Consider the following 14,712-nt stretch of genomic DNA (forward strand, 5'->3'; position numbering starts at 1 on the left):
CATTTTAGTCTTTCAGACTTTCAAGAAGGTCATTATGCACGTAGGATGGCTTAAGGGTGAGTAAATCATGGGCTAATTTTCATTTTTTGGATGAACTATCCCTTTAATATGTCACGTACCGCCTCCATCCAGTTCGTGTCGCTGCTGCGCTCGGTTTCGTACTCGGTGACGTCACGGTGATGTAGAGCGCAGTGCGGGCGGAAGCGGGTGGGATGATGGCGGCGGTGCAGCGGGGCTCCAGCAAATGGCTCTTCACCCGAGAACAGCTCGAAAACACGCCGTCCCGCCGCTGCGGAGTCGAGCCCGACCGCGAGCTATCATACCGACAGCAAGCCGCCAACCTAATTCAGGACATGGGACAGCGCTTAAACGTGTATCCTTCACTAAAACCAAAGCGTTGTGCCCGAGTTAGCCGTTAGCACGTTAGCACGCTGCCGCTTTTGATCAAGTGAAAAATGTGCCGGTTAAAATACGTTTTATGTGTCAAAATTCTCGCAAGACACCTTATTTTTGTACAGTACACCTTTTTAAATGTATGGAAAAGTGTATTTTGGTATATAACGAGTAATTGTGTGAAACAAACGTGTGTGGATGACAGGAAGGTGATTCAGTGTCTTTATGCTTGATCGAAACTAACGTTATTTCTGGATTCAAATTATTTTGACTGAGTTTAATCTCATTTTAACTATTATAATAGGGTTGTTTTGTGTTTTTAATGAGTTTAAGAGTGATTGAGACTTAACTAGTGTAATGGCTAAACACAAAATATGATTTTTGTTGTTGTTTTTTATAAAAAAATGTATCTTTTTCTTTCAGTATAGTTTATTACTCAGGGCCGAAACCTATGTTAGTGTAATTTGGCAATATGAGCTGTTTGATTGTGTGTAGTTTTAAAAGTTATTTATTACTATTTGTGAATCAAATTGCATATAACAGTTAGATAGATAGATAGATATATAGTCAGTTATTTTGCAGTGTTTCTTCCTTGATCAAACTGTGCAGATCCCAGCTTACGATCAACACAGCAATTGTCTATATGCACAGATTTTACATGCTTAATTCCTTTTCAAAATTCCATAGAAATGTGAGTATGCATTTTTTTTATTGGTTATAATGTGATCAAACAGAATTTTTATATTAATGCGTTTGTTGACCTGCTTATGCACACAATATTTAAGATTTCACAGGAATTTAATTATATATTTTTATTATTATTATTTTCGTCATATTTTGAATGGTGCAATAATTCTTTGCTCTCCTCAATCAGAGCATCTCTCCCACCACTCTCTTTCTGGCTGCTAAAGTGGAGGAGCAACCCAGAAAACTTGAACATGTTATTAAAGTAGCACATGCTTGCCTAAACCCTCAAGATCCTCCGCTGGACACCAAGAGCAATGTGAGTGTGAGACTTATGGGTAATGTAGTTTCTCGCTCCACTTTATTCTAGGGGGTTCGGTGATATGACAAAAAGTCACAATCCTTCTAGAGCAATAATTATCGCTGTAAATATCAAATCTTTTTCATTCAAGTTTAAAGGCAGGTTTTTGTTCATGAGTGAACGTTTGTGACCGTTAATTGTTTCTGAACGCTGGATAGTTTTCATTGTAAAAATGAAATGCAGATGAATGCTTACATTAAAGTTACAAAAGTCAAGCAGTGAGGGATTTTCTCTCGTCTTTTGTTCTTTGATTAAAGGTTCCGTTCTTCGCGATTCCATCTTTCAAACGTTAGTTAGTGTGAAATGTTGCTGTTAGAGCATAAATAATACCTGTAAAATTATAAAGCTCAAAGTTCAGCGAGATATTTTATTTAACAGAAGTTCCCTTTCAAAGCCTACAGCGAGCGGCCGGTTTGGGCTAGAACAGTTTGTTGAATAACCCTCCGTCCACAAGAATGCGCAAAATAGGGGGCGTGGTCTTGTTGCTCTCCCACATGGAGAAGAGCGCGCGTTCAGCGCTTGCATCTCCCTGTTATGGTGAGGTGGGACCTTTCCGGGCAAAGTGCGCTAAGCTGCTGTCCAATCACAACACGGGAAGCGCTGGCCCAATCAGAACTCGTTACGTATTTCTGAAGGAGGGACTTCATAGAACAAGGAAATCATCAGGCCGTTTTTAGGACAGAGCAAACAGCGCTGTACAGATAAGTAAATTGTGTGAAAAATACTGTGCTTTTTTACACGCGAAACATGAACTCGTTATATTGCACACTGTGAACTAGGGATGGGCATTTTTGTCAATTTATCATTTCGATCATCGATAGGTCTCAAAAACGAGTAATCGATTAACCATGGGCGGGGCTTGTGTAGGGTGGCGGGGCGTCTCCGTCATGGAGAAATGAAACTATTTTAAGACTGTTATGAAAATGTATGCGACAAAAACATGAGATCCCTATGCAAATATGAACATATGACTATAAAAAAATAACTGTTACATTATGATGCGTAAACGTCTTAAAGAAAAAGAAACTATAAATAGGCCTAACTGTCTCAAATAACCCAGTCAATGATATCGGACATTGTATTTGAGCTGCAACTGTGAATACACCACCCCGCAGAGCTTTTACTAGAGAATTAATAAACTCAGTCAAACGCATCCTATATGAGATTAATCAGATATATGCCTATTACAATTAACATCTGCCCAAAAGGACGCAAATGCGCACGTGAACTTGGCCAGCAGGCTTGAAAACAAAACTAATTTTGAATGCGCTCTTCAACGCTAATACACGGGCAACGAAACCACAAATAATTTACAACACTTTAATCGTGCTTTTATTATAATTCTATGTAGCCTACATGACAGATTGGTGCTGCACATAATTTAATTTTTCATGATCAAAGTGAGAACAGCATCACTGTGCGTTTTTGAATCCATGAGAAACATTAAAACAGATCGAATGTTAAAAAAATTAGTAACACTGCTGCATTATTAATATCATCAATGATTTTGAAAAAGAAATAGCCTTTCTAAAAATAATATGACCGTCTCAAATAACCCAGAGTCGATAATGTCGGGCTGTTTGCATTTGAGCTGAAGAGAATGAACACCAGCCGAAATAACGGCAGCGCTTTGCTAGCTGGTTATTAAACTCAACCAAACGCTGTCCTATATGAGCTTAATCTGATATAGACAACATATAATCAAGTATAAAACAAATAATCTTACAACTTGCGTCTGTGAAATTGGACGCGGATACGTAGATGAACTTGACCGCGCTGACTCTGGTTGGGGATTTCCTTTATTATCAGTGCACGCTGATCCACGGGGAGCTAAAGCACGGAGAATACAACATTATATGACAATCATGTTCTCATTGTAATGCTGTGTATGTGACAGATTGGCTGCCGCACATCTTCCACTGTATTTCATGATTATTCTTAGTGCTTCAGGCATCACTGCACGCTTTAGTTTCGCTTTATTTTGTGGTCCTGAAGGCGTGCTGTCTAATGCTAACCAATCAGACCTCAGTTACCGTCCAAAATGCCGCCTAGAAATATACAAATATATTTTTTTTAAGTCAGGGCGAACATCGTTTTCATGATCGATCATCGCTGTCACGTTCAAGTAATCGAGTACTCGACCACTGTTGCCCATCCCTACTGTGAACACAATCAAAGCTTCGAAAACGTGAAGAATGGGACCTTTAACATGACAGACAGCAGCAGGTTTATTAAGCTGCTGTCACTTTAAAAGCTTATGCACGGATCTAATATACTAGTACACAATGTTCTTTTCTCAACTATACGTTCCAAAACTTATTTTATTTACCAGAGTACTCAGCAAGATGGACATTTTCGCCATAATTTTGTATGTATTTGACTTTAAGCGCAATAAGCTGCGTAAAAATCCATTTGGAATTTGCGTTCTGTCTGAGAGGCGGCTTTAAATTAGCGCCACTTATATGAGTGGTATAAATGTGAAACCTGTGGGAATGAGTAATATGCTCAATGCACCCTTCAAAAGGAGTGAGTGAGAGGGTCGAAGAGATGAGAAGAAAAATGTGCAGCTGGTATCGATGTATCGATACTTTTGACAACACTAAAACATTACATAAAACGTATCGGTTTTATAGAGGAAAATATATTGCAATTAACGTTTTAGCCCTAGAATACATTATACACATTTATATAAATTGTACATTAAAAAAAAAAAGTTTAATCATCATTATGGTTTTTCATCATCATAAACATTGAGCGTGTGTTATTGTGTTGAACCACAGATGTACCTCCAGCAGGCCCAAGAGCTGGTGCTGTTGGAAACCATAGTGCTGCAGACTCTCGGTAAGTTGCTAGTCCGTTATCCGGATCTGTTAATGAAAGTGTCTTTGTGCCCGATGGTCAACACATGAGTCCTGTCTAACCGGTGGTTTTGTTTCAGGGTTTGAAATAACTATAGAGCATCCACACACAGATGTGGTGCGATGTTCCCAGCTAGTGCGAGGTAGATGCTTTCAGTCTTTCCTCATTTTTCTCTTCTTTTTATTGGCTCACTTACTGAAACTCACAACTTCGTTCTGCCTTTCTGGCTTTGCATTGTAGATGTAAGATGATGCTATTTTAGCCTGGGGCTTTCATTCATGTTTTTTTTTTCTTTCAGACTTTTATTCATTAGTATAATTACTTTTTTTTATTATTATTTTTTTAGATATGCTGTATGGAAATCCTAAAATGTGCATTAAAAGTTATTTATTTTAATGAATTTGCTTTTTGTTGGACTAAACTGAATAAAATGTTATGTTCATGTTGTAATTGTAGGTTTAGAAAGTCAAAACATGGTTTTTAAGAGTCGCAGCGTGAATTAGACTGGATTGTATCTGACATCATCTCTCTCTCTCCTCACAGCGAGCAAGGACTTGGCCCAGACCTCCTATTTCATGGCTACCAACAGGTTGTTACCCTGACCCCTATTTGTTGCACTGCCATGGCACCCTATGACTTCCTATTAGGCAGGGTTCTCCTTCCTGTGTCCAACGTCCTCTCGCGCCTGGGCGGAGCGGTTGTCTGCCCGGCGCCGTGCGGTGTAATGTACGGAGGGCTTGCTGTTGGCGCAGAAGGTTGAATACACAGCCTGGGGTGTAGAGGTGCTAATAGAGATATCTTGATTGAGTGCATAGGTCAATAACTCAATTGGTAGCCTGAATATCAGCTCAGAGTGTAAACTTAGAGATCGTCACGGTAAGTACAAAAGACCACTCTATTTTTCATGTATAATTTTTGCTCAATTTTTCTTTCATTTAAAATAATTGTATAGATCTTAAATATAAAAAAAAATTAAGCATAGATATTCTTTTTTCATTTAGGATGATCACAATATCAACTTTATAGTATTTATGTATGTAAATTTTGACTTATGAACTTATAGAATAATTCTGTTTGAAATGAATTTAGACTTGATCTACAAATATTTTTTTTAAATTTATTTAGGATTGGTGAACTACTTCGTTACAATATGTCTTGTTGGTGTTAAGCTCCGTTAATATTGACTTACTTTTAAAAAAAGAAAAGAAAAAGGGATGCACCAATACCAGTACTCGGGTGTGCTTACATACTCATAAAACTATCTTGATGCAACCGCACCCGATACCACTTTTTATGGCAACGCATCTTCGGATGCGGAGCTGTGCGGAAAGTTACATAATTCGCCATGCACAAGTGAAAGGGGGTCTTTAGGTTCTCAACGCGCATGACTGCGATGACTTTATTTTTATAAACCAGGCTTAACATCTCATCACGCAGATACCTCTCATTAGATAGTAGTGTTAAAAGGGAAAGGCTGTTTAGTACGGACCTGCGCAACGACTAGTCTAAACCTGCCCCCTAGAGACAGTATATTGATCTATTTGAAAGATCACGGAATAGTTAAATCCCATACTGAATGCCACTAAAAATAGATCACATAGATGCAAATGCTTACCTTGCATTATGATCACTATTAAACTTGAGCATTCACTTAAGCATGTACGTCAGCCATATTGATTTAAATCAGCTGAGTCAATAGACAGCGCAGGACCAATATGTCTATTATAAAACAGATTTCTTCAAATAAAAGTTAGTGTACAAAAGTCAGCACGTTAAGGTATTTTGTGTTACCACGGCAACTACTTGTGTGTCTAGGTATGAACACGCTTCTCATGTATTAAAAGTATCTGCACATGATAAAACATTTCTTTTTGGGAGAGCTTATATCTTTTAGCTATTAAATCTATTTGTATTTTCCCATTTTTAAATGATCTTAACTGTAGCACTTTGAGATTGGTTCCAAATGTAAAGTGCAATACAAATAAAATGTATTATTATTATTATGATGGTCGGCAAAATCGCAAAAAAGCTTGCCCTGTATTGTCTTTACTCTTTACATTATTTAACCATATTTTCATAGCTTTAGGATGTTGATATAGCAACTTAAGTGCAAAGTAAGTTTCATTCATAATGTTTCTCCTTTAATCAGATATAACATTTCATAGTGTATTGTCCCTCATAACTGGGGGTATAACAAGCCTAGGCATGGCAGCAAGCTTAATGTTATACTAGTTTGACATGTCATGGAAGAAAACGGAAAAGTTTTGTGCAACGCATGCAAAACCTGACGTAAAATTAAAGGATTTTATTTAGATACATTTTTCAGAAAAATATATTAATTTTTAAGATATGACATTAACACAATGTAACACATGAGTAATTAAAAAAAACCTTTGTAAAAAATAAAATAAAGCAAAGCATTAAATGTACACATTTTTTTTAAACTACTAGTATTTTCCAAGTCATCTAGCGGCAGCAATTACTTTGAATTGACTAGTCTTGCAGATCCCCTAGCTCTGTTTCACAGAAACAGGCTCATAGCTGATAATGCACAGAAGCTTCTTTTCATCAAAAAGAACCTGCTTCTCAATTCTCAGAAAAAAGGCTGTTCTGCTGTGATGTGTGGGACTAAAATCCACTGTATGCGTTCCAGGTTTCATTTATGTGAAATGGGCAGCAGTGCCATGTTTGTTTAGTAAAACACCAATTTGAATTTTGAAATGTCAGCAACAGCATCAATTTGTATATTTCATTTGTTACAGTCAGAAAGTGAAAAACATCTGATGAAAATAAAACATTGTTAGAAGAACTGTAATTGTATTAAGTACTCTTATCGGTACTTGGTATCAGCTAGTACACAAATATAAGTACTTGTTCTGAAAAAAAGGTGGTATCGGTGCATCCCTAATTGTAATGACTTAAAATGCTTTTTATCCGTAGCAACTTAATTTAGGAAATATTCCTATTGCACTCTCTTATTGTAATTTCATTGTCTTCAAAAAGCTGAGTTTTCAAATCAGTTTCATAATTTTTCCATCTCCGTGTGACGGAAGGCCATTATAATATGTATCCAAATTAGTGTAGCAGTAGCCTCAGCTCCCTTTTTGAGATCCAACCTGCAAACTTTGCTTTAGTAGCCTGGAATATTTAACCAATCAGGTGACTTCTCATTAGACATCCTAAAACAACCTCTGTGCTGATGTCTCATCCTCTTGTCACTGATTTAGCAAATATAATTAGTGTCTGCCTCAGATGTCATGTCCATGGACTGTTGACTGTGTGCCTGATGCATTTGACGCACAGGATTGGAAACCCTTCAGGAGTTTCAAAGTCGTCATCTGATTGGTTTAATTCTCGTATTCTTTAATGGTTGTGGTTGACAATTTTTTTTTTTTAAACTGTAAAATGTAGCAAAGTTCGTTCATAAAAGGAGGTGTCGGAAACCAGCACGCATTCAACAAACTTTAATATCAATATGAAAGTGAAGCGACAGCCCGTAATGGACGACTGCTGCTAAAACTAACACATACACAATGTAAAGTCCAGGCCTGGTCCTCTCTCTCCTCTTGCACTGCTGTCACTCCTCCGTTTATCTATCTGGAGCCCCTCCATGAGATTCGAGACCGGTGTGGCGCAGGTGACACTCATTAGCTCATCGAGTCACCGGCCTCACTCCTTTCCCACAGCTCTCAGCCGCACCCTGCTTACCACAGTCAAGAATGTAAAGTTCACTGCATAGACTCTTTAAAGTCCAAGAGTTTTACACAACGGTCTGTTATTGTAATGTGTAACCAAACAAACTGTGATTTGGTTGCTTTTCATATCAGTCAGACAGCCTCTGGGCGGTCCTTGGGTCAGTGAAAGCTGCGATGGAGTCCCGACTTTCTGCCATCAGTCTGAAAGTCTGGCTATGCAAGACTAGGCCCTTCCTATCAGAGCATTCTGCAATACTCCTTGTCAAAGCTCTTGTTCTGTCCAGACTGGACTATTGTAATGCTCTCTTAGTAGTCCTTCCAGCATGTACTATCAAACCTCTGCAAATGATCCAGAATGCAACAGCGAGAGTGGTCTTTAATGAGCCGAAGAAAGTGCACGTCACACCTCACCTCATAAAATTGCACTGGCTCTCACATCAAATTCAAGGCAATGATGTTTGCAGAAAGAATGGCCACTGGCTCGTTAATACTAACACGTGCTATTCTTTCTTTTCTTTTTTTTTGTAAATAAAAAAAACCCTTGCTATGTGTATTGTGCTAGACTAACTGGGACTGATCACAGCACTTGCATATTGTTGCCCTATTGTTGGTTTCATTGCTTCTATTGTTCTCATTTGTAAGTCGCTTTGTATAAAAGCGTCTGCTAAATGATTCAGTGTGACTAAAAGATCATTTCAAGCCAGTCGGTTGACTTTGAGCTGGTTTGGTCATTAAAGCAAGAAGTTGAGATGCTTTGGCAATGCTCATGTCATTCTCTACCAGTTGAGTTATGCATTTGATGCCGCACTTTAGGTGTGTATTAAGTTATATTTTTTATTGACTGAATCTGAATTCATGCATTACATGCCATTTTGTTTTACAGCCAATCAGACAAACATCATTCTAGCAAACACATCTGACCTGACTAAGATTTTCAGCTTTGACATGAAATAATCCTGACTATTATGATGAACTAAGAAGAATGGAAATGAACCAAAGGAGTTTATTGAATTAGGATCTTAGGAAAGCATTTCTCGGGTTCTCTGTTTGTAATCGAGTGTTTTGTGTCTTCTCTTTTCTTCTGTCTCTTGCAGTCTGCACCTGACCACCTTCTGCCTGCAGCACAAGCCCACAGTGGTGGCCTGTGTCTGTATTCACCTGGCCTGCAAGTGGTCCAACTGGGAGATTCCCGTTTCTTCAGATGGGAAGCACTGGTGGGAATATGTGGACCGGGCCGTGACTCTGCAGTTGCTTGATGGTCAGTCAAATTCAACTTGAATTAACATTTAGTGGAACTTCATAATTTTGTTCTTTCAAATATTTTATAATTTGCTAAAATACAAGATGCCGCAAACTTATGTAGTTTAACTTGCATTTCATATAGGTGATTGGTGATTAGGGTTGGGTACCGAAACCCGGTGCCAATATGTACCCGACTGAATCACAACGCAGATTTTTGTTCCTCATTTTGGTGCTGCCCACTTAAGTTCAAACGTATTCAGTGTTTTCAACCACATCATGTTTATTTAGGTTCCAGACATTTAAATGCACATAAATACTAGCAAAAAAACTTGCACTGATATATATAGATTGCGACAATAACAATCCTTTAAGATAGTTATCATTTGACTACGTGTTTTATTCATATCAGATACACAGTTTATAAGTAACTATATAGTTTACTCTATTTTTCTCTCACTTCACTGGTCACTTTCTTTCATGTGTTTCGTGAGACGAGTATAAATTTACGTGATGCAAATCCAACAGATCCGATTCTCTGGTGAGGCGCAAACTAACATGGCGGCACCCATCGCACATTATAGATCAACTTGTTCGCACGAATAGCGCTATTTATTTGCGCCACTCGCATCTGGTGTGACGCAGCATAACTGTTGTGTGCTAAACCGGAACTGAGATACCCTCAACCGGAAGTATCGAGTGTCATGGCGACGCCCACTAAGACTTGCAGGAAAGTTGTGGATAGTTAAGATGTTATATTTTGAATAAAAAAAAAAAAAATACATCTGTGATACAGTGGCTGCTGTTACGTGAGAAGCACGACGCGTTGCCATGGAAACAATAAGGCGATGCATTCTAAAATATTTTGTCAGAGAATATGGTCATATTTCAGCTTAATAAAGCTGAAGTTGAATTGAAGTTGGTAAAAAAAAAAGTATTGTTTAATGGTCAGTTTTGTGGCTCCTCACTTTTTTAAATTTTCTTTTTAAGTATCGGTTCAGGCACTGGTACAGTTTTAAAAATATGGTAAAAAAAACCCTAATGATACCCAACTCTATTGGTGATGAACATCAAGCAGGGCAATGAAACTTATAGAATGCAGTGTTTATTTGAGTGAGTTTGAAAAAGGGATAAATTGTGATGGCTATATGACTGGGTCAGAGCATCTCCAGAACTGCAGCTCTTGTGTGGTGTTCCCGGTCTGCAGTGGTCAGTATCTTTTAAAAGTGTTCAAGGAAGGAACAGTGGTGAACTGGCGACAGGGTCATGGTGGCCAAGGCTCATTGATGCACGTGGGGAGTGAAGGCTGGTCTGTGTGGTTCAATCAAACAAACGAGCTACTGTGGCTCAAATTACTCAAGAAGTTAATCCTGGTTCTGATAGAAAGGTGTCAGAATACACAGTGCATCACAGTTTGTTACGCATTGTGTATATTTATATTTCTGAAGCTTTTTGTAATGTCTATTTGATGCTTTTCTTATTTAACACATTAATGACTAAATTCTTTTTTGGGTGAAATTCTCTCATTTAATTTGCGATATTATATGAATTAATTGCCACATTGTGCAATTAATTAGAAATCTTAAAATCAATCTTAAAATTGTTGCACGTTTATTTAAAGGGTTTTTCTATATTAAGTTTGTTTCTTACTTTTGTAGATTTGACTCACGAGTTTCTACAGATCCTGGAAAAAACACCAAGCAGGTTAAAAAGAATCCGAAACTGGCGGGTATGTAGAAATACTTTTGTTTGTATTTTTAGAAACCTGTGATAAGCCAAAAAACCAATCGTTATAAACCAAAAATAAAACTAGGTTTTTGTGATAGACATTTGATTTCAAACAGTCGAGTAATGGACACAAGGTTTATTTATTTTTGTTCTCGTTTTAGGCCACGCAAGCTGCCAAGAAACCAAAACTCGACAACCAATCACTAGACAGTTCCTTTCAGACAGCTCTAAGCCAGGACAACTCATTGATGGGAAGCATGTGTGACATCAGAGGGGGCTTGTATTCTGAACCATCCACCTCTTTCCCATTGGATGGGGCATCAATGTCACTTAACGGCCTGTCGAACTTGCAGAGTGCCGGTTTCAGCTTTCCTGCCCAGATTTCCCAGAGCGCCGATGGTTTTCTTGCGCTCCAGGGGGCGCCGGCAAGCAAACACGGACATGGCTCGGCGACTCTCGCCCCTCAGAAACTCACTCTAGAGAAATACCGTGAAAAACATGCAGCCGAATTAGAGCATAGACGCAGACACGAAGAGGAGGAAGGCGATCAGCATCGAAAGCTCGGACATTTGTCGTCCGAACCGTCTACGTCAATCAGGGTGAAGTATTCCCAACAACAGGCACAGGAACGTCCGCTAAAGAGCGGGTCGCTTAAACGACGCCACCCTTCCTCGTCGGAGAACGGTTCCTCTAGTCAGGAAGAGCTAAAAATGAAGATCAAGGTTTCATCAGAAAGTAGCGGCAGCGGTAAGAGCCGTCACAGTCCGCGCTCCAGCCGAGAGAAACATCGTGAGCACTCGTCGCACAAAGCACCGAGACACGACTCCTCACACTCACACGGTAGCCACCACCACCACCATCACCACCATTCATCCAAATCTCACCGATCTTCCAAGAGCCACTCCTCCTCTGCCTCCGTCTCTGTCAATCAACAGATAGGCCACGCCCATTTGGGGAAGATTGACAGGAGGCTGGGGGAGGGCCAGAGTTCTGAGCCTAATGCTGCTTTAATAAATAACGGTCCACACATGGATTATGAAGACACTTTTAACATGCTTGATTCCCTATTAAATGCACAAAACTTCTAAACTAGCGGAAAAAAAACTAACATTTTACGTATAAAACCTCAAAAAAATTGTGCGATTTTTCGTTCTTGAGCAAATTTTATGCAAGAATCACTCGTCCGTTACATGTCATAGTCGCTCTTTGATTTAGTCATGTTTTATCACTGAATTTAAAGGAAAAAAACTACAAAGTGAAGGTTGTACTGGCGTTTTAGTGTAAATGTGTAAACAACATTTGTGAATTTACGATTTTAAAACTTTCTTAGAGTCGTAGAGCTTGCTAAAGAGAGATTGCGAAATGCCTCCGGCAATTTTAACTTGTTTTAGTTGGAAAAACGCAATGTGATGTGAAAATGTATACGTTCTTACTTCATGCTTGATTCACAATGTTTTTTTTTAGTTAATCAAAGGGGATGAAAATAGAAATGTGTGACTGTTTACAAAAGGAAGGTGCAGATATCTGTTCACTGTTATTTGTATCGCTATATCTATGTATAATTATATTTCACGAATGCTCAGGTTTGGAGGCTATTAAAGGTGAAAAGTGTCAGTCGAAACATAACTTTGAGGATTATAGCTGAAATTTCACAAAAATGCCTGTACTCAGATTCCATTATATTGCTTTCCATATATTGTAAATTTAATGTACTGTAAAGTTATCTATTATGTTATTCTCAGCTGAACCGATGACATCATGCCCAGGGCCGTTGGGTCTTATGAGTTTGACGACATTATGCTTGCAATTCCTGGTTTAGTTTTTATTTTAAATCCTTGACAGTAGTGGGAAGCAAAATGCCTTTTCGGCAAGAAGTGGACATTATTTGTTTTGTGTGCCAGGTTTGAACAGTCAAGATCACATCCCAGAATTCTCAGCTGATCTGCTCTGTTCATCGCGGTGTACGTCGAGCCTTAAAACTGTACGATAGAGATTTTAGCTGCCTGTGTGTATCTGTCCCATTTTCTATGATCTCAGTATTTAAGATTTGATTCCAGTTCCTGTCTTCTCCCCTCATTGGCTACTGCTTCTGAGTGGTTAACAAGTGGGCTGCCATTCAAATGAACCAACGGTCAACTTCATGTTCTTAAAACAGCTTTGGGACCGATTTTGAAGGATTTTGATGGGGATATAGAGGAGACATTCACTTTAGATGTGGCCTAGACTCCTGTTGTGCTGTTATAACCTCCTTCCACCAGATACCAAAGGTTTGTGCCTCAGTGTTTGCCCACCGTTGGAACTGTATGAAACTCTTAGGTTTCCATCTTTTTATTTTATTTTATTTGGAATGCCACAGTTCTTATTATAGTATTAGATATGAGTCTGTATGGATGATGTTTTGGATCGTCTAATAAACATCCAAGAAAATTGCATATCAAAATGCTTTGTCTTTTTTAATGCTTATTTAAAAGTTTAAATACTTTTACTTGTATTGTTGATCATTTTAGAGGTTATAGAAAATGTAAGTAAATCAGCTGGACGGTAAACTTGCATGCTGGGTTTTATTTGTTTTTTAAACTCAAGTTTTCCATTTTTGTAATGTAAATTTTAAAATGTTTTGATGCCTGATTTTACAAGAGCATGTGATGCTTAATGCTATTAAATATATACTTGTAAGTTGTATTTTAAATTGCTGTCATATTGGCTATAGTTATTATTAGCTATCAGTTAATGCTTTAGCAAAGCTTATATTGATCTCTTGTTATAATCACCATTAAAGGTTAATTATCAGTGAATGATCAAAGATTCAGGTCGCCAATGTCATGTGATTTCAGCAGTTCGACGCAATCCAAACGGCTGAAATCACGTGACATTGGCGACCCGAATCATTGATCGATTCACTGATTCACAACCGTTTGAATCTTTGGAGGAACACGGAAGAGAAGACAATGCTGAATTAAGTCATAGTTTTTGATATTTTTGGACCAAAATGTATTTTCAATGCTTCAAGAGATTCTAATCAACCAACTGGTGTCACATATGGACTACTTTGATGATGTTTTTATTCCCTTTCTGGGCATGGACGGCAAAGCGGGCATAGACTGCATGCTCTGGGACTAAAATATAAAATATCTTAAACTGTTCTGAAGATGAACGGAGGTCTTACGGGCGTGGAACGACATTAGGGTGAGTCGTCAATTTCATTTTTGGGTGAACTAACCCTTTAATTTAGTTTGAAATGAAAATATCACCCTGGTTGTTGAAAAAAAGCACTGTTTTGTTGTTGAATGAAAACATGCTTGCACAGCTCCCTATGAACGTTTTGAAAATCAGCATATCTGCTATAATTTTGCAGTCCCAGTAAAACAGCTGAGTAAAATCATGATATATCCTGCTGGCTTTCTGTGTCCCAAAGCACAGACCAAGCTCAAAACGGACATGTTTAAAATGCAATATTAGCGTAGGCTTTTGCTGATACACAAACGGTAGGTCAATTGCATTTTATTTTGCGTATTGCACATTTCATTTGTCATTTTTTATACATTGAATAACATGCATACTACACAAAAATATAAGTATGCCATTTTGAGCTGCGTCCGAAATCATACTCTCTTAAGCAGTGTGGTTGGGATTAACGCGCTACAAAGTAACGTACAAAGTAAATACACTACTTTTAGCTGTAACGAGCATTTAACCCTTTTTTTTTATCAAGTAACGCATTTACAATTAACGATATTTAAATTAGTTCGTTAG

The 14,712-nt window shown here is 38.3% G+C and overlaps 1 protein-coding gene across 1 annotated transcript; it reads left to right on the plus strand.

Moving 5' to 3' along the window:
• The first annotated feature begins 177 nt into the window (after positions 1-177).
• ccnt2b (cyclin T2b) lies at positions 178-13,391 on the plus strand. Its single transcript, XM_067415698.1, has 9 exons — positions 178-373; positions 1,003-1,084; positions 1,268-1,396; positions 4,219-4,279; positions 4,377-4,439; positions 4,841-4,886; positions 9,087-9,250; positions 10,890-10,960; positions 11,121-13,391. The coding sequence occupies exons 1-9, from the start codon at positions 213-215 to the stop codon at positions 12,045-12,047; spliced, it is 1,704 nt and encodes a 567-aa protein (XP_067271799.1). The 5' UTR covers positions 178-212; the 3' UTR covers positions 12,048-13,391.
• Positions 13,392-14,712: the final 1,321 nt, after the last annotated feature.

Source organism: Pseudorasbora parva, chromosome 14 (assembly GCF_024679245.1).
Source record: "Pseudorasbora parva isolate DD20220531a chromosome 14, ASM2467924v1, whole genome shotgun sequence".
Lineage (NCBI taxonomy): Eukaryota > Metazoa > Chordata > Actinopteri > Cypriniformes > Gobionidae > Pseudorasbora > Pseudorasbora parva.